Source organism: Balaenoptera musculus, chromosome 10, assembly GCF_009873245.2.
Source record: "Balaenoptera musculus isolate JJ_BM4_2016_0621 chromosome 10, mBalMus1.pri.v3, whole genome shotgun sequence".
Lineage (NCBI taxonomy): Eukaryota > Metazoa > Chordata > Mammalia > Artiodactyla > Balaenopteridae > Balaenoptera > Balaenoptera musculus.
In genome coordinates this window covers 62,130,499-62,151,145 of record NC_045794.1, presented here as the reverse complement: position 1 = coordinate 62,151,145, position 20,647 = coordinate 62,130,499, and the positions used below count along the sequence as shown (strand labels likewise).

At 35.5% G+C, this 20,647-nt stretch overlaps 1 protein-coding gene across 8 annotated transcripts in view; it reads left to right on the top strand.

Annotated features, from left to right (window-relative positions):
* Positions 1–20,647, top strand: part of OSBPL8 (oxysterol binding protein like 8) — a 194,802-nt gene that overhangs the window by 55,389 nt on the left and 118,766 nt on the right. For 4 of the 8 annotated variants that reach the window (XM_036865913.1, XM_036865907.1, XM_036865908.1 and 1 more), the window contains one exon: positions 6,135–6,235. Coding sequence is in view for 3 of the 8 variants with exons in the window: in XM_036865907.1 (XP_036721802.1) it covers positions 6,194–6,235 (42 nt within the window). In the remaining 5 variants the exon portion in view is untranslated. Of the gene's footprint in view, positions 1–6,134; positions 6,236–20,228; positions 20,249–20,647 lie in introns of those variants that run through there. The other 4 variants (XM_036865916.1, XM_036865912.1, XM_036865914.1 and 1 more) reach the window with 4 other exon arrangements.

Sequence of the window (20,647 nt, the reverse complement as noted above, 5' to 3'; positions counted from 1 at the left end):
CTTTCAGTAGGTTGTCTTTTCATTTTGTCAGTGGTTTCCTTTGCTGTGCAAAAGGCTTTTAAGTTTAATTAGGTCCCATTTGTTTATTTTTGCTTTTGTTTCCTTTGCCTTAGGAGACAGGTCCAAAAAATATTGCTACGATTTATGTCAAAGAGTGTTCTGCCTGTGTTTTCTTCTAGGAGATTTATGTTTTCTGGTCTAACATTTGGGTCTTTAATACATTTTGATTTTAATTATTTTTGTATATGGTGTGAGGAAATGTTCTGATTTTATTCCTTTACATGTAGCTGTCATGTTCCCAGCACCACTTACTGAAGAGGTTGTCTTTTCCCCATTGTATATTCTCACCTCCTTTGTTGATTAATTGACCATAGTTGAGTGGGTTTATTTATGGGCTCCCTGTTCTGTTCCATTGATATATGTGTTTGTTTTGTGCCGGTACCATACTGTTTTGACTACTGTAGATTTGCAGTATAGTCTGAAGTCAGGGAGCATTATACCTTCAGCTTTGTTCTTCTTTCTCAAGATTGCTTTTTATATAGAGTAATTTTGTCTTTACATAAGGTAATTATGTTGAGTAGACCTGAAAATTGAAAAGCAAAAATTGGGATTTATTCATTTATTCTATAAATATTGATTCTTTGATATTGACTACCCCAGGGCTCTGAACTCAGTCCTCTTTTCTGTCTACACTGATTCCCAAGGAAATCTCATCTAGTCTTAGGTTTTAAATTGCATCTATATGCTGACTCTCAGCTTACATTTCTAGCCTGACTTCTCCTCCTCAACCTCACATCCGTAGGTCCAACTGTCTACTTGATATCTCTATGCAGATGTCTAACTGGCATCTCAAAGTGAATATATCCAAAAGGAGCTCCTGATATTCATCTCTTTCCTCTTCAAGTCTTTCCATAATGTACTCCATATCTTTTATTGGCAGTTTCATTCTTCCAGTTGCTCAGGGCACAGACCTCCTAAGCCCTACCCCCCCTTCTCTTTAAATTCACACCCTACATCTGGTTCATCAACAAATCCTTTTGACTCTATATTCAAAGTATTTAAAGAATTTGATACTATTCACCACATCTCTTGCTACTGTTCTGGCACAAGCCACCATGGTCTCTTGCCTGGATTATAGCAATGGTCTTCCAATTTGTAATCTATTCTCAGCCAGCAGCCAGAGTGGTCCTGCATAAGTTAGATTCTGTTATTTCTTTGCTCTCCTTTCTGCAGATAGCTTCCCATCTCATTCAGAGTGTAAGTCAAAGTCCTTCTGTCCTATTCGGCTCTCTATGATTTGGAACATAGTTATCTCCCTGTTCTCATTGCTAACTGCTCTCTTCCTTATTCCACTTGCCATATTAGTCTCCTTGCTGTTCTTTAAACATGCCGCATACTCCTGCCTTAGGGTCTTTGTGCTTGCTGTTTCCTGTTCTGCCTGGGAAGGTCTTCTAGATACTTGAGCAACTCAACCCCTCATGTTACTGAGATCTTGACTCAGTCATTCCTATCTAAAATTCTCCCTACTACTGTGACATATATAATTGCTCGCTTCCTAATTTTTTCTTCTCAGCACTGATTACTGTCTAATGTACAATATATTTTAAATAATTAGTTTTTAAAAAATTTGTCAGGCCAGGTTCATTGAGGAAAACAAATCACTATAGGTACTTACAGCAAAAGGGAAATTAGTAAGGGGAATTAGATTCTTAAAATTTTTTGGAAAAGCTGGAGGTATAGAGCCTGGAAGGCTGTTCTCAGCTTTCAGATTAGTCATTGCTGCTGCTGATTATGGCTGCCTGGTAGTACCAACATAGGGAACTGGCAGGGGAGCATTTGGTGATTACTGTAAAACCTCATGTCTGTTAAAGTCCAGATGTCTACTGCATTCAGAAGAAAAATGACCTTGTTTCTGTCTCTCTTCTGCCTTCCAAATATTGTGCAGATGCATTGCATTTGCTGAATGTAAATCACATACAGAATTCCAGGGGCAAAGATATTTGCAAAATGGAGTTCTCATACTTTTAGCTTTTGTGATAAAGAAGATACAAAGGAGAGCACAGAAGGTGGTGAGAATGAACAATGAGATAAATATATCTATATTTATATGGATAAGATATGAATGCACACATACATATTGTATTTGTCAGGGTTCTCCAGAGAAACAGAACCAATAGGATATACGTGTATACAGAAAGAGAGAGGGGAAGAAAGAGTGGCTTTATTTTAAAGAATTGGCTCCCGTGATTGTGGGGGCTGACAAGCCTGAAATTGCAGGGCAGGCTGCAAAGTCCTTGGGTGATGTTCACTCTCCTTGATATCCTATAACTTAAATATTTAACAGTACTTAAATACTATAATGTAAAGTCAGTGTATCTTATGTTATATGACAAGGAGATAAGAGAGGGAAGAAAACAGTTATTTGATGCATACACACAGAAACATATTCATAACAAAATTAGGAAAAAAATACTCATAACTAATTATAATTCTCATTTCTGTAACTGGTCATGTAGTGGTAGCTGGTATTTATAAATGCCTTCTTCCACTACCCATTTTGTATTCCCTTTAACGTCAGCAAGCACCTCAGATAGCCATAGTTCTTTCTTTACCTGGTGGAGTGACCCAGACTTTTGTTTCTGAAGGGTTTGAGTCAGTAGTAGTCCTGCCTTGGTTGGGCTATTGTAGTTTTCCATTGAATATAATCATAAGGCATGGTAGTCCTAAGAGATGCTCTTAGGGATCTCCGATAACCAGACATTTTCTTTCTTACCACCATTATGGAATAGTAGTCCAATTTCCCCTTGGTAATTAGAATCAATTACCTAAGCCAGCACAGTAAGTTCTTTCTTTACCTACTGATCCTGAGGCATGGGGAGCTTAAAGTGGCCAGGTGGCAGGCTTAACTTCCAGTTCAGTGGAATCACTGTTGTGTCTCCTGGTGGAAGCATTCCTCCCTTTGGAACTAAGACCTCTTGACCAGCAAAGCATAAGGTCGTAGGGACAGGAAACAAAAATTTTTGCTAGTAGTGGTGTTGGGAAAGCTGGATTGCTGCATGTAAATCAATGAGGTTAGAACACATTCTCACACCATACACAAAAATAAACTCAAAATAGCTTAAAGACTTCAATGTAAGACATGACACCATAAAACTCCCAGAAGAGAACACAGGCAAAACATTCTCTGACATAAATTGTACCAATGTTTTCTTAGGTCACTCTCCCAAGACAATAGAAATAAAAGCAAAAATAAACAACTGGCACCTAATCAAACTTGTAAGCTTTTGCACAGCAAAGGAAACCATAACCAAAATGAAAAGACAACATATGGACTGGGAGAAAATATTTGTGAACAATGTGACCAACAAGGGCTTACTTTCCAAAATATACAAACAGCTCATGACAACTCAATAACAAAAAACCAACCAAATCAAAAAATGGACAGAAGACCTAAATAGACATTTCTCCAAAGAAGGCATACAGATGGCCAATAGGCACATGAGAAGATGCTCAACATCGCTAAGTATGAGAAATGCAAATCAAAACTACAATGAGGTACCACTTCACACTGGTCAGAATGGCCATCATTTAAAAGTCTACAAATAACAAATGCTGGAGTGTGTGTGGAGAAAAGGGAACCCTCCTGCACAGTTGATGGGAATGTAAATTGGTGCAGCCACTATGGAAAACAGTATGGAGGTTCCTTAAAAAACTAAAAATAGAGTTGCTGTATGATCCAGCAATCCCATTCCTGGGCCACATATCCAGAGAAAACTCTAATTACAATTTACAACAGCCAAGACATGGAAGCAGTCTAAATGTCCATTGACGGATGAATGGGTAAAGAAGATGTGGTATATATACACAATGGAACACTACTTAGCCGTAAAAAAAATGAAATAATGCCATTTGCAGCAACATGGATGGACCTAGAAATTATCATATTAAGTGAAGTAAGTCAGAAAAAGAAACACAAATACTTTATGATACCACCTATATGTGGAATCTAAAATATGACACAAATGAACTTATTTATGAAACAGAAACAGACTCGCAGATATAGAAAACAAATTTACGGTTACCAAAGGGAAAAGGGGGTGGGGGAGGGATAAATTAGGAGTTTGGAGTTAGCAGATACAAACTACTATATATAACATAGATAAACAACAAGGTCCTACTGTATAGCACAGGGAACTATATTCAATATCCTGTAATAAACCATAAGGGAAAAGAATATGTATATATATGTGTATAACTGAATCACTTTGCTGTACACCAGAAACTAACACAACATTGTAAATCAACTATACTTCAATAAAAATAAATAAACAAAAATATTTGCTTGGGGTCAATAAGTAGTCAGTGGTACCACTTCCATTTCCTTCCTCTGAGTCCTAACCTGTGAATCTTGGCTATGCAAGAAATAGCACCATATATCGGACATTCAGAGCATATACAGCCTTTTGGAGATCCTCGCTCAAGGTATTGCCACCTGGCTGGTGCTCTCACTGAGTCCTCAAAAGGCCATTCCACGGTTCTATCAAGCCAGCTGTTTCAGGATGACAGGGATTATGGTAAGACTAGCGAATTCACTAGCCCATTGCCACACTTTCTTTTCTTTTTTTTGCTGTGAAATAAGTTCCTTGATCAGCAGCAGTGCTTTGTAGAACAATAGTAGGGATAGAGAAGGCATTCTGTAAGTCCACGGATAGTAGTTTTGGCAGAAGCATTTTGTGCAGGGAAGGCAAATCTGTATACAGACTAAGTATCTATTTCAGTAAGAATCAAGTACTACCTGTTCCATGATAGAAGCAGTCCAGTGTGATCAACCTGTCACCAGGTAGCTGGCTGATCACCTCAGGGAATAGTGTCCTACTGGGGACCCAGTGTTGGTCTCTGCTGCTGGCAGATTTGGCACTCAGCAGTGGCAGTAGCCAGGTTGGTCTTGGTGAGTGGAGGTCCATGTTGCTGAACCCATGCATAACCTGCATCCCTACCATGGTGGCTACTTTGTTCATGAGCCCATGGACAATGGCAGGATTGGCTGGGGAAAGAGGCTGACTCGTATCCACAGGATGGGTCATCCTGTATTTATCTTTCAGTGCAGCCTTTTACACTTGCAAAAACAAGAAAATGATTTGGAACTCCAGGAAATGACTAGACGTCTACCTATTTCTTGGTTTTAATTTTGTTAGCTGTTGTAAGGAAGAATTATTAGAGAGATTATTAGAGACTTCTGAATATATATAATTACTGTAGGAGTTCATCTTGGAGGCTTTGTTAGTTAAAAAGCTCAAAAGAAAAGTGATGAAGACCTACTTCTAAGACTTTTCAAAATAAAAAGAAGTATAAAAGTAATACATGTTCATTGTAAAAATGAAAAATTCAGAAACAAAAAGAGTATTTTATATATTATGTTCTATCATTTTGTATTTTCCACCTAATGTGTTGTGGTCTTCTTTCTAGTTTAGTATATACAGATATTAACTCATTTTTAAAAATTGCAGCGTGCTATTCAATTGTATGTATGTAGTATAATTTAAGCAAGCTCCTAATGATTGACATTAAGGCTGGTTCCAGTTTTTCTCACCTATTACTTTGTTGGATGTGTTTATTTATGTCTTTGTGCATTTGTATAATATATTTGTGGAATAATTCCTAGCCTTGCAATTGCTGGATTAAAGCATATATATTTTAAATTGTCCTCTCCCCAATTGTTCTGATTTATATTCTTATCACAAAAGTACATGAGAACATCTATTTTCCTATGTTCTCACCAACACTGGATGGTAGCACACTTTTTAGTTTTTGCCAATGTAATAATGAAAAAATATATAATTTTATTTCCTTAGTTATAAGTAGATTCAGTCATCTTTTCAAATTTTGAACAGTCTCATATCTTTAACCTTGCTCTTGCTATTCCTCTTCACTTGGTATATTTTCTTTCATTTTTGCTGAACTTTCACCATTCTTCAAGGTGCATGGCAAAATCTGTTTGGTTTTTTTTTCCCATTATTGGATTTCCCAATAACCTTAGCCTAAAATGATTTCTCTCTCCTTATATACTTAATGCTTTATTTCCCACTTATCACAGTTTTATACCAGAACTAATACATATGATTTTCTTCTTCTAGGATTTACAGGATGACTAAATATTAATGGAAAGAGAGGTGTAAACCGCTCTTCTTTCACTATGGAGGCTGGTTTGGCAGATGGAGAACCTGACCGAACTTTGGTGAGTGGTTCAAATACAGCATAATAAGGTACTACCATCTACAGCTGGAAAGTGTTTGATGTAAGCCATCATTTTATTTTAAAAATGTATTTAAAACAAACTTTTAAAAAAGTATTTTAAAATAATACTTTAATTCCTCTGTTGATATGAAAATTACAGATAGTTTAAAGCTTGTTAGGGCATAACCCAGTTTTCTGCTATTTCTGCCTTATCTCCTACCTCTTTTCCCTTGCTTTCCCAGCCATATAGTGTAAGACATACTGATGTAAGTTTGTGTTTGTTTTCCTCAAGAAACTTTTTGCCTTACTGAAATCAAGAGGTTGTTAACAGTTAAGGAAATTAAATGCCTGTAAATCTCACATCATGTGCAGCTGTAGATAGAATGAAACAGTTAAAATAATTCAGAATTAAGAGCAGTTGCCACATATATTCTTTATATAAAAGTATAACAATTTAATAAATATTGCTGCCTTGTGTTGTGATTGAATTGTATTCTGAAATTAAAACAAATAGGTGGGGGTACTGGTTAAGTGTACCTTATCCAATAAGTTAAAAAAATAAATAAAAATTCACCAGTAGGGTGTGGATTAAATGATGATTTGTCACTGTACAAAAACATTTTGCTCTAGGATCATTTCATTTTCAATTCTCCTTTTTTAAAGATTCCATTAAATATTGATTTATAGACTATTAGGGATGTTTGTATTACCTAAAGTAAAGGTGCCAGTGAGTAAAATGTAGCCAGGTGGATAGCTCTATGATTTGTTAGGTGGTAGATTATTTGACAAATTTACATTATTGGAATAATGCAGAGGACAACATTTCTGTCTTTCATACTGCTATGAAGTTGAGAGTCACTACTAAATTGAGGTGTTTGTGAATTTTAATTTAGTGAATGTCCTTTGTTCAGGCTCAAATGTAGAATCAGTCTAATGATTGATAGCAAAATGCAGTTTTGTTTACTTGTGTTAACTTGGTCCCAACCTTTTTTGAATTTCTGGTTCAAACTTGTTTCTTTAATGGTCAAAGAAAAGTTAAACTTTAAAATGATAACTTGTTAATAGAGAATAAAATGGACATGGACGTAAATTGGTTTATGAAGAAGGTTATTGTAACAGCGATTTTAAATGGAAAACCGATGGTAGGTTATTTTGTTTTCACTATATCTTCAGAAAAAAAAGTTCAGATTAAGCCTTGTGTTGGAACATGATATTTACTTTACCGTAAATATTTTCTTATTTAATGCTATTGGACTTTCTTAAGTTTTTTTTAGCTAAAATATTTAAAATCTTTTGGTGGTAGTAAAAATACCAGTAATAACAACTGCTGTTTTCTAAGTGTATACTTTTTCAGACTGTCCTCACAACAGCCATTAAAGGTAGATGTTTGTTTATCCTCACTTTTAAAGATAGGGAAATAGGCTCACGGAGGTTAATTATCTTCTCTAAAAGCTCACAGTGTAAGTGATGGAACTGAGGTTGGTCTGTCTGTCTCTGAATACTTTCCTTTGCTACTAACATGTTGACTATGTATCTGTCTTTCTGAATAGAATTGCTTAAAATTTATTGGTACCTTTTAGAGTAAATATCTAAGTAGATAGTGTTAAATTCTGTATCAGAATATCTATATGGATAAAGTTTTAATCATTTTTTATTCTAAATTCTGTTGATATTGAGAGATTAGAGCAAGTTATTTAAAAAGCAGCGAGACCATAGCACAGGGAGATCAGCTCGGTGCATTGTGACCACCTAGAGGGGTGGGATAGGGAGGATGGGAGGGAGATGCAAGAGGGAGGGGATATGGGGATATATGTATACGTATAGCTGACTCACTTTGTTATAAAGCAGAAACTAACACACCATTGTAAAGCAATTATACTCCAATAAAGATGTTAAAAAAAAAAAAGCAGCAAGAGCAGTTTTCTTCTTGTTGTTCATTAAGCTTCTTCTGTGAAATATTGTAGCTCATTTTAGAGACAATAATACCAAAAATTGAACTACTGAAATAGTCTGTATTTGAAACTAATCTTGAGGTCCACCTTTGAGTTATCTATTTATAAAATATCACCTTTGAACGGCATGGCCTAAGCTAGTTACTGTTTAGATCTAGGAGAGGTGGATAAGAACATGGGCTCCATAGACATTTGGCTGTGTGTTAAAATCTGAGCTCCGTCACTTAGTCGTATGACCTGCATAATTAATTAAATTCTCAGGGTTTCCAGTTTTCCTCATCTATTAAATAAAGATAATAGTAATATCTACCTCCCAGAGTTGTTGAGTTTTATTTGAGATAATATATCTATAAAATGCCTCTTACACATCTGTGCACATTGTAAATATCCAATAAATAAAAGCCACTATTGTTATTGTTAATATAATTATTAATATTCAGCCTTCTCTCCAAAAAGATAAAGTTAAGAGGCAGGAGAAGCAATAAAACACATTAAAAAAAGCCCAACACTATTGGGTAATTTTTGCTTTACACTTTCTCTGAATCTCATTTTTGCTACCTAAAATATTGAGGCAAATATTCTACTTCAATAAAAAATATAGAAGCAAGAATACTCATCCTTCCTGCTTGAGAGGGACAATATGATCTAGTGAAACCAGAAAGTTCTTTGAAAATATAAAGCAGTATGTCAGTATGAGGTAGCAGTGTTGTAAAAAATCTGATTGCATGCACTAGTTTTCAGAATATTATTAGTAAGCTTTTTTTGAATGCAGTCTTTGTGCAAAGTACTGTGCCCAGTGAAGGGGATGCTAAGAGATATACAATGTGGTTTGTCTGAATTATATTTATTTTTGAGAAGACTAAATAGAGGGATGGATAGATAAGGCAATAATAGCACTTACTAAGTGTTAAATGAGGAACATGAACAAGGCATAGTTATACAAGTTGTGACAATTGGGCGGTTGCTATACACTGGGGTAGTTAGAGAAGCTTTCTTAAGAGAACACAAACTCTGAATAGCATAGATAATAGGGATCATAGGATTGAGAGTGAGCAAGGAGAGCATTCTAGGAAGGGAGGATGGCAAGAGGCAAGGCTAAACAGGGAATTAATTGTTCAGGGTTTATTCAGGGGAAAATGAGTAGAAAAATTGATGAAGGTAGATTGGAAGGGAATGTTGTTTACAAGAATAATGATCAACATGGCAGGTAGAGACCAAACTTAGGGAAGGCTTTGAGTGCCAGACCAGGGATTTTGAACTTGATTCTGTAGACAGTGGTATGTCATTGAATATTTTTATAAAAGTGGACAAGATGAATCTGGAAGCAGGATATAAGGTGATTTAGAGGAGTGAGAGAGAAAGATATTCATTAAGAGACTACTATGGTAGTCTTGGTGTGAGGTAGTGGAAGCTTGGACTCAATTGACTTTCGTATCCATTTATTCAGTTTTCTTCTTTTATATGAGATTATGCTTTCTATTTTTTAAAAAATTCTTTTGCTCATTTATTATTCCAGTTGTGTTTAGTTCTGTTTTTGTGGTAGTGTTGTTTGTCTTAGGTAGTAAATACTGAAAAATATGAATTGAATTTTTATACTGTACTAATATACTTCAGAACACAAGTGTACATTTAATATATGTCTTAAAAAACTTTGTAAAAGTCCAGAACTCATATCACTTTGGAAATTAACTACTAAGAAATCCTTTAAGTGTAGGGGTCAAATTTTTATTGATAGATTGAGGTAAACTAAATAAGTAAAATATACCTTTAGATTAAAAAAAAAATTGAATATGTTCCTTACCTTAAGGAAAGTCATATCTTTTGAATATCTTATAAATTATTTCTGTTACCAGAGGAAACTACTTTATGAAGTCTATTAGAGGTCAAAATCTTCTGTTGTATTAAAAATTGATTATATAACTGACTTTTTAGAAGAGAATAAAAATTTTAAAAATATGTATAAATCTTTTTAGTATTATAAGGGACTCTTAATTGAGGAACTCTTGCTTAAGATTCTAATTTAAATTGGGTACTTCGAATCAGATGCCTTGTGAAATGGAAGGAACTGCAAAGGTGATTTAGTTCAGTAATTCTCAGAATGTAGTAAATGAGTATCTTCTTGATGGGCCTAGAGATGACCCGACTTCCTGAAACTTTGATTTTTACATACTTACTAGGTGAATTTTTCATGATTACTGTGATTTAGTGCTCGTCAAGTAAAATTGATATGTTGTTAGAGTTTACTGAGAGCTTTAAATCATATTTATTATTTATAATAAATATTATTTATTATTTAAATCATATTCTAAGAAGTATGGCTACTATATATAGCATTTGACAACATCATATAGCTTGTGTATATAGGCATGTAAATTAATGGAATTGCCTAATTTTTGGTAACATCAAGTATTATTTTTTCAGCGGGTCACAGATTTTAAATGTTGCTATTTTTATTCTCTTGTTTAAATATAGTTGACCATTGAATGATTAGTGGGAGTGGGGTGGGGTAGAGTCTCTGACCCTCGATGCAGAGCTGTGGTTCCTCGGTATGCGCAATTCAACCAACCACTGATCTGTATATAGCACTGTAGTATTTACTATTGAAAAAAATCCACCTATAAGTGAACCTGTGCAGTTCAGACCCTCATTGTTCAAGGGTTAACTGTACTATTAGTTTAGCTTCATCATTATCATTATTGACTTAGTATATTGTATGTTTTTAGTGATAGCATATTTATAAGGACAGTATTTTTGGTGTACGGTTTCTCAATAACTGACCTTTAAGACATTTATGCATTCAAGTTCAATGATAAATTATCTATATGCCAATTACTAATCCTCTTAAAGTATTCTTGCACAATGGCACTTGGTTGTTCTTATTAGATACCCCTTCCCCACCCTAAAGTGGGAATGGATGGAGAAGGGCTGTGAAGTTTCTTATCTCATCTATTATAAATGGGTCAACAAATTTGGTACATATGCTCATCTAATATTTGAATATCCTTTGAGACCTGCCTGCTAAGTGTTTGGCTAATGCTGTATACTTCAGGATTGCCTAGTAGAGGCCTTTTCATCTTTAACAAAGATTATGCTACCAGCAGAGCCTTTTGCAAACCTCTGAGTCCTGTGGCTACTTTTTCCCCTAGTGTTTGTGGGAAACTTAGAGATCATTTAGTCTAGCAATCTGACTAATGTAAGAATTCTACCTACAGTATCCCCTGACAGCAGGTCATCCAGCCTCAGCATGAACACATGTAGTTTATAGGTAACTCAGTTTCTCAAAAGGCAGCTCAAGTCATTATACTTGAACTAAGGTAGACTTTTCTATTAAATTTTACCATTGGTCATTATGCTAGTTTCCTTGTTGCTACAAGTTACCACAAATTTAGTGGCTTAAAACAACAGAAATTTATTATCTTACAGTTCTGGATATCAGAAGTCTAAAAGCAAGGTGTTGTGTTCATTCTGGAGGCTCTTATGGGAGAATTCATTCCTTTTTATCAGTGTCTAGAGGTTGCAATCTTTCATTGGCTCATGGCTACTTCCTCCTATTACTTCAACCTCTGGCTTTTGTTGTCACATCTACTGCTCACTCACCTTCTTGTTTCCTTCTTATAAGGACCCTTGTGATTACTTTGGGCCCACTCAGATAATCCAGAATAACTGCCCTGTCTCAAGATTTTTAACTTAATCACTTCTGCAGAGTCCCTTGTATCAAGTAAGGTAACATTCACAGGTTGCAGGGATTGGGATGTGGACATCTTTGGGAGGCCATTATTCTGCCTGCCACAGTCATTGTACTAACCTCTGGTGCATCCCAGTCTAGAGAAGTGGGTCCTGTTGCCAAATAATCCAAAATTGGATAGTCTTCTGGGGCAACTCACCTGGGGAGTTGCCAGTTAGATTAAGGTCCTAAATTATGTAAATTCTTAGGTTGCAGAGATCTTCTTATGTAAAATAATAAAATAACTAGACATTTTAGTTACCAATTTATTACCTACATACTTATTGTCTTTTATATTAAAATAACTTCATCTTCCTAATAGCTGCTTGCTAACTGTAACAGTTTACATTAATTACACATTCAAGAATGTTAATAGATATCTTTATTGAAGTCTTTATTATATAAAATTTCAAATATGTTTTTATAAATAAGATGAACTAGTATAATGAATTCTCATGTACCCATCACCCATCTTCAGCATTATCAACTCAGGTCAGTCTTGTTTCATGTATACTCCTGCCTTCCCACCCCATATTTTTTTTTTTAAATAAATTTATTCATTTTATTTATTTATTTTTGGCTGCATTGGGTCTTCATTGCTGCACGCGGGCTTTCTCTAGTTGCAGCGAGCGGGGGCCAGTCTTCATTGCGGTGTGCAGGCTTGTCATTGCAGTGGCTTCTCTTGTTGCCGAGCAGGGGCTCCAGGTGTGCGGGCTTCAGTAGTTGTGGCATGTGGGCTCTAGAGCGCAGGCTCAGCAGCTGTGATGCACAGGCCCAGTTGCTCCGCGGCATGTGGGATCATCCCAGACCAGGGCTCGAACCCGTGCCCCCTGCACCGGCAGGCGGATTCTCAACCACTGCGCCACCAGGGAAGCCCCCACCCCATATTTTTTTGAGAAAATCCCATATACATCATTTTATTCATAAGTATTTCAGTATATATCTCTAAAATATATAGACTTTTCTTTAAAACTTTAACCATTAATATCATTATTACTCTAAAAATGAGTAATTCGTTAATATAGTCAAATAACTAGTCATTGCTTAAACGTCCCTAATTGTCTTGTAAATTTCTTTTTATTGTCTTTGTGTTGGACTTGGTTTGTAAGTCACTTAAGTCTTTTTTAATCTTTTAAGTCTCTCCTGTATCTTCTTTTGATTTTTCCTTTTCAATTTTTAATTTTCCTTTTCAATTTATTGAGGGAATAAGGTTAATTTGTCCTGTAGCGTTTCCCACAATCTGGATTTGCCCCCATGGTGATTGTTTAATGTGTTCTTCAGTTACTTATATTTCTTGCAAATTGGTCAGTAGACAGTTCTAATCTGAGGCTTGCTCAGATTCAGGTTCAATTTTTTATGACAAGAATACTTCATTGATGGTGTTCTGTATTACCATCAGGAGGCACATAATGTCTGATTTTCTCTCTTCTTGTGATAATAGTGGCCATTGATGATTGTTGCTTAGATCTGTTAATTCAATAGGAGTATAAATTAACAGCAGTACTTAAATATTTGTAATGTTTGAACTTCCCAAGTGGGAAAATATCACTCAGTATTTCCTATTGTTTGAGCACTTAGATTCTTATTGTACCTTCTTTTTTTTTTTTGTACATGTTAAAAGTTGTTCTTGATTCTATTAGAGGCTTGAATAATATAATGTAAACATTTTGCAGGTATATAATGGGACTCTTTAATAAGTTTGGGGAGCTAAATTAGAGAAAGGGTTAGCTTTGAAAAAGTAAAAGAACTAGCCAGTGGTCTACACAGTATATCAGTAGAATTCCAAGCCAGAAATCTTTTGTATTTCCATTATGCTTGGAGATTTTCGGAGTGTGTTCCTAGGACTATGGAACTCAAGATCTTTTCAGAGAATCTGTGAGGTCGAAATTATTTTTGTAGTAATGCCGTGGTACTTGATGTTATTTGCTTTGTTTCTCATTCTCTCGTGAACATACAGTGCACTTTTCCCAAGACTGTATGAGGTGTGATTATGCCATTGCTCTGCTGGCTAATGGAGTGTATGCTGTGTATTCTTGTGTTTTCAAATTTTCTTAGTTTAATTTTTTCCTAAGCAGTGTTTTTTTTTTAATTTAAATAAACTTCATTATTTAGAAGAGTTTTACAGAAATATTGTGAACAATTTTTAGGTTTACAGAAAAATTCTGAACATAGTACAGAGTTCTGTGTAGCTTGTACCCACTTTCCCCTATTATTAACGTAATAGTATGGTACATTTGATACAATTAATGAATCCATATTGATACATTATTAACTGAAGTCCATACTTTGTCTCAGATTTCCTTAGTTTTTACCTAATGTCCTTTTTCTATTCCAGAATCCCATCAGGATAGCACTTTACATTTAGTCATCACATCTCCTTAAGGCCCTCTTGGCAGTTACAATTTCTTTCTTTCTTTTTTTTTTTTTAAATGATAAAATTCAACATTTATTCACAACAGAAATTCTCGGAAAAATAGGAATAGAGGTGAACTTCCTCACATGATAATCTACAAAAAAACCTACTATTAACGTTATTTTATTTTTTTAAATTAATTTTTATTGGAGTATAGTTGCTTTACAATGTTATGTTAGTTTCTACTGTACAGCAAAGTGAATCAGCTATACATATACATACATCCCCTCTTTTTTTGGATTTTCTTCCCATTTAGGTCACGACAGTGCATTAAGTAGAGTTCCCTGTGCTATACAATATGTTCTCATTAGTTGTCTATTTTATACATAGTATCAATAGTGTATATGTGTCAATCCCAATCTCCCAATTCCTCCCACCACCCCCTTCCCCCTTGGTATCCATATATTTGTTCTCCACGTCTGTGTCTCTATTTTTGCTTTGCAAATAAGATCATCTATACCATTTTTCTAGATTCCACATATATGCACTAATATACGATATATTTTTTTCTCTTTCTGACTTACTTCACTCTGTATGACACTCACTAGGTCCATCTGCATCTCTACAAATGACCCAATTTCGTTCCTTTTTATGGCTGAGTAATATTCCATTGTATATATGTATCACATGTTCTTTATCCATTCCTCTGTTGATGGACATTTAGGTTGCTTCCATGTCCTGGCTATTGTAAATAGTGCTGCTGTGAACATTGGGGTGCGTGTGTCTTTTTGAATTACAGTTTTCTTTGGGTATATGCCCAGTAGTGGGATTGCTGGGTCATATGGTAGTTCTATTTTTAGTTTTTTAAGGAACCTCCATACTGTTTTCATAGTGGCTGTATCAATTTACATTCTCACCAACAGTGCATGAGGGTTCCCTTTTCTCCACACCCTCTCCAGCATTTATTGTTTGTAGATTTTTTGATGATGGCCATTCTGACTGGTGTGAGGTGATACCTCATTGTAGTTTTGATTTGCATTTCTCTAATAATTAGTGAGCATCTTTTTATGTGTTTGTTGGCCATCTGTATGTCTTCTTTGGAGAATGTCTATTTAGGTCTTCTGTCCATTTTTGGATTGGGTTGTTTGTTTTTTGATATTGAGCTGCATGAGCTGCTTGTATATTTTGGAGATTAATCCTTTGTCAGTTGCTTTGTTGCAAATGTTATCTCCCACTCTGAGGGTTGTCTTTGCGTCATGGTTTCCTTTGCTGTGCAAAAGCTTCTGTGGTTCATTAGGTCCCATTTGTTTATGTTTGTTTTCATTACTCTAGTAGGTGGGTCAAAAAAGAGCTTGCTGCGATTTATGTCAAAGAGTGTTCTGCCTATGTTTTTCATCTAAGAGTTTTATGGCAGTTATAATTTCTTAAGACTTTACTTGTTTTTGATGACCTTGACAGTGTTGAGGAGTTCTGGTCAGATATTTTGCAGTGTCCCTCAATTGGAATTTGTCTGATGTTTTTCTCATGATTAGACTGGGTTTTTGGGAGGAGACCACAAAGGTAAAATGCCATTTCATCACATCATTATGGAAAAGTATACACTATCAACGTGACTTATCACTTTTGATGTTGACTGTGATCACCTGGCAAAGATAGTGAATTTCTCACTTTTAATTTCTAATTCAGCAAATATCAATAAATATAATCCACATAAACAACAACTCTTTGGAGTCTTTGGTAATTTCTAGGAGTGGAAAGGGATCTGGAGACCCAAAAGTTTGAGAATTGCTCATTTAAACATTCAGTAGCTAACACTTTAAGGACAAATAATTGGCAGCTTACATGATGTGAAAAGAGGGACCCAGTAGTTGATTGGGTGTGTTGGAGGTGCAGGGGGAGTTGAGGTTGGAAAGAAGAATTATGATAGAGCCTTTAGGAATGAGAGAGTGATGATCGAGATAAAATTTGCCTATTTCATAATTGTACCTAGCATTCAGACATGATCTATATCAAGGAGTTTTTTTGTTTGTTTTTGTTTCTTTTTTCATTTTTATATTTAACAAATATTGGTTGAATGCTTATGCATTTTGTTTTATTAGATTTATTATTTTATCTGATTTATATCATCTGCAAATAATAGTTATTTTTTTCTTTTCAATCTTTATACAACTGAGCCTGTGGTTTTGTGTAGGTATGTCTAGGGGTGAGAGGTGGAAGAGTCTTTAAAGCCTTTTATATTTTTCCAGAAATTTATCCATTTTGTGGAGGTTTCAAAATTATTTAAGATTTAATATTTTTTATTTAAAAAATTCTTTGTTTGGGTCTCCTATTTTGTGAATATAGCACTTTTGCTTCTTTCATCTCTCTTAACTTCTATATTTTCCATCTTTTCCTTTCTTTGCGCCTTTTTGTTGAATTCCTGTACCACTCTTCTGACTCACTAATTTATTATTGTATCATATTTGTTTTGCTGTTCAAATCTGCTGTATACTTTATTTCACCGTAATATTTTTATACCCAGTATTACTAGCTGTTTTTTTGTGATTGCTTGGTCATGCTTCATTTTTTTACAATATCCTCCAGTATCATTTTGAACGTATTTATTGTGGTTATTTTAAGTTTTTGATGGCTTTTGTTTACTAATTTTCTTTCCTTCTACTGAGATTGTTCAGTTTTCCTTCTCAGCACTTGGGCTTCTTAGGATATTAATTATTTTTGTTTGTGAGCTTGTGCTTTCTTGGAAATAATATTCTCCTAGGAATATTAATTGCCTTATCTGATACTGTCCTAGATAGAAAGGTAAGAACCCAGGGACTTTTTGGTCTGTCTAGGGAATACATGTCTTAGGGTGAAGAATCTCTTGTTAAAATCATTGTTTCATTATTCCTCATTTGCTCCTTCCACTCATATATTCTGTTTCTTAGGGAATTTTTCCGTATTTCTGCTTTGGGCATAATTCTTTTCAACAAGCTGCCTCCCTAGTTGTAATCAGTTAGCTCGTTTGGGGGAAAGAACAGTGGAAGGTAGTGGTCAGCGTCTTTGCCTGCACTTGTTGTGTGCATACTGCAACTGATTTAAAAACCATTTAAAAACAAAAGTGTTTAAAACTTTGTTTAATGCCTCTGGTTGGTATTAAATCGTGTTCTGCCGTGGTAGTAAGGACAGAGTGGGCAGTGATCTGTCCAGTATTATAGAGAGAAAAAGGCCCAGAAAGATGGCTCCCAGGTCTTCCTCCTACTCTGGCCCCCTGGCCTTTCCTCCATCTGTGGTACTGTACTCTCTTGTCTGCTTGAAGCTTGCTCCCCATCCATCCATCTCTAGTGATGGGTTCAGGGAGGGTGTTAGTTACTTCACTGGTAAGTAACTCAGTTCCCATTTGCAAAAAACGTTGGTTACTTTCTTTTTGGCTTTGTGTTCCCTGTGTGAAGGTTGGCTGAGGTGGTGGCTGAAAGGGGACCAAAAACATCAAAAGAACAGCAGCCGTGTTGGACAGTTCATTTATATTAAGATCTTTGTCAGCTGTGACATGCCCACAGTTTAAAAATCAGAAATCTGTTAAGGTAGCTAACTCCCAAGTAAATAGATTATGTCATTTACCCAATAGAAAGTTATTTGTTTTGCTAAATTAGACTTAAGGTGGAAACATGGCTTTAAAGATTTATTATTTCTTTCAATATCCATAACATTGCAGTCATTCAGATTTTAAAAGTATGGTTTGAAGATTTTTCATAAGCATTATCATTTGCTGTTTCTACTAAGTTTTAAGACATGCAGGTGCTTCTTATAAGCAGGAGACAGTAAAAGCCAAGACATCCACAGCTCTACCTTTAACTCTTAATTAAAATTATGTGCATTAAGAATCTTAAATTTCTTCCTGCTTTTTAAAAAAATAAAATGAGAGTCCCACAAAACCTCAGAAAGACATATGAAGGATTAGAATTTCAGCATGTCGGAGATACATAAAGATAAAGTTTGATTAAAAGTTCAAGAAAATCTCTACCTGTCCAACTGTCTAGTGAGAATAGAGCAATGAAGGGATATTTATCCAGACCTCACCTTAGTAGGTTTTCATTAACTTGTGACTACTTCAGAAGTCACCTTAAGTTTAATATGGTGAAAACAACAGCAGTGGAGCAAGAAAGAGCTTGAGAGAGGGAATGAATTTACATATATGTATATGAATTTATATTTGTATGTGTGTATGTACATGTATACACACACACACGTGAAATTTAATTTTAGCCGAACATATATTGAGCCTAGAAAAACAGCCTACCATCGTTGAACATATCTATACACATAGTACCTCGCCAGGTTTATGACTACACCATGTTTGGAGCATATTTTAGGTCTCAGAGGCAATATCGCTTGCTGCTTTAGGGGAATTAGTAGAAAATAAAGCTAGAGGAAATGAATAACAGCTAACATTTGTTAAATTTCTATAATGTGCCAGAGCTGTTCTAAGTACTTTGTAGATAAACTCATGTAATCTTCACATAACCCTATGAGATAATATAATTTACTATCTCAGTAGTAAATAGATGAGGACACAGAGAGTTAAGAAAGTCGCTCAGGGTCACACAACTAGTAAGTGGCAGATCTGGGATACATTTTGTCTCCAGAGGGTAAGCTTTAATCTTTTTCCTGTATTGCATCTCACCTATGATGTTAGAATCAGATTATACAGAACCTTGAATACTACTTTTACAGTTTGGGATTTTTGTTTTTAATGTAATGTCAAACCATTGAATTTTTTTTTCTTTTTTTTTGAGTAGGGAAACAACCTGTTCAGAGTGTGGCTTAGGAAAATTATCTTGACAGAATTATGGATATTGGAGGGACGGGCAACCAACTGAACATTAGAGTTATCTGGGGTGTTCTGAAAAATCCCAGTGCTCAGGCTGTTCAGTTGAATTAGAATCTTAGAGGGTGAGACACAGACATCAGTACTTTTTAAAGTCTCCTAGGTGATTTCAATGCCCAACTAAGGTTGAGAACCATAGAAATAGAGATGGTTAGCCCATGGAACAAGTTAGCATACAGTTTTGTAAACTAGGTAAAAGACAGTTAAAACGTGTCGGGTCATAGTAGCAAGACAATATGTCCCTTCTGGATTTTCCTTTTCCCCCTAGATTTCTAAAATCTTCACTTTCCCTATTTGGGTTACTGTATTTGTGTAGAGAAAAAACATTACTTTTTGCAGTCTTATTATGTGCCCTCACCGGGGCTTGATGTCTCACACACTTTCTCATTTAATTCCCTCCATAGTACTGTGAAGTAGATATTACTCTGTTTTTAGAGATGAAGAAACTGAGGCTCTAAAGGGGTTAGTAATTTTTCTAAGTCACATAAGCTCGTCAGTGGACCATGTTAGGATTCAAATACAGATACTCTGTTATTCATGTCATTGAACGTAAGGCTAATGTTTTTATGTTGTAAACTGATCTGTATTACACCTAGCCTTTTTTTAATTAATTAATTAATTTATTTATTTATTTTTGGCTGTGTTGGGTCTTCGTTTCTGTGCGAGGGCCCTCTCCAGTTGCGGCAAGCGGGGGCCACTCTTCATCGCGGTGCGCGGGCCTCTCACTATCGCGGCCTCTCTTGTTGCGGAGCACAGGCTCCAGACGCGCAGGCTCAGTAGTTGTGGCTCACACTAGTAGCTGCTCCGCGGCATGTGGGATCTTCCCAGACCAGGGCTCGAACCCGTGTCCCCTGCATTAGCAGGCAGATTCTCAACCACTGCGCCACCAGGGAAGCCCTACACCTAGCCTTTTAAACATCCCTTTAAAGTTTTTCCATACATTACCTAAAATAATGTATACTTTGAAAAATGTGCAATCCATGATGTATTTTATTTAACCCAAAGTTTTGTTCTCCTGTAACTAATTTTGACTTTTCTATCCAGGGTGAATTTTTTGGCATTTTGGCACCACATAGTAGCTGACACATGGAGAGGAGTTGCTGACTGCATTTTTATATGTGGTAGATATTATGAGTCACGGAGGGTGACATTTCCATATTATCATTAGCAGTCTTGCCTGTGGCTTGATCAACATAATTTACTAATGAATGATTTGTTAGAATAGAACTTCAGAAGGAAAGAAGGTATTTGTTGTACAGTTCTTATGTCTTAATTCAATTCCTGGTCATGATTCATTATAGAATGTAGGCTCATGTATCTGTGTAAAGAATTGGTCAAAACGAAATTGCAGGTAATGTAAGCTCTTATTTCAAACTGAAACTCGAAATTATGTAAACAGGTCATAAGATTAAGCTTCATACACTGAAATATTTATGTACGTGAGCTGCCTCATATAACCAGCTGTCATACCTAGCCTGGCATGATAGTGATGTGATAACATGGTTTCTTTTGAGCTGTTA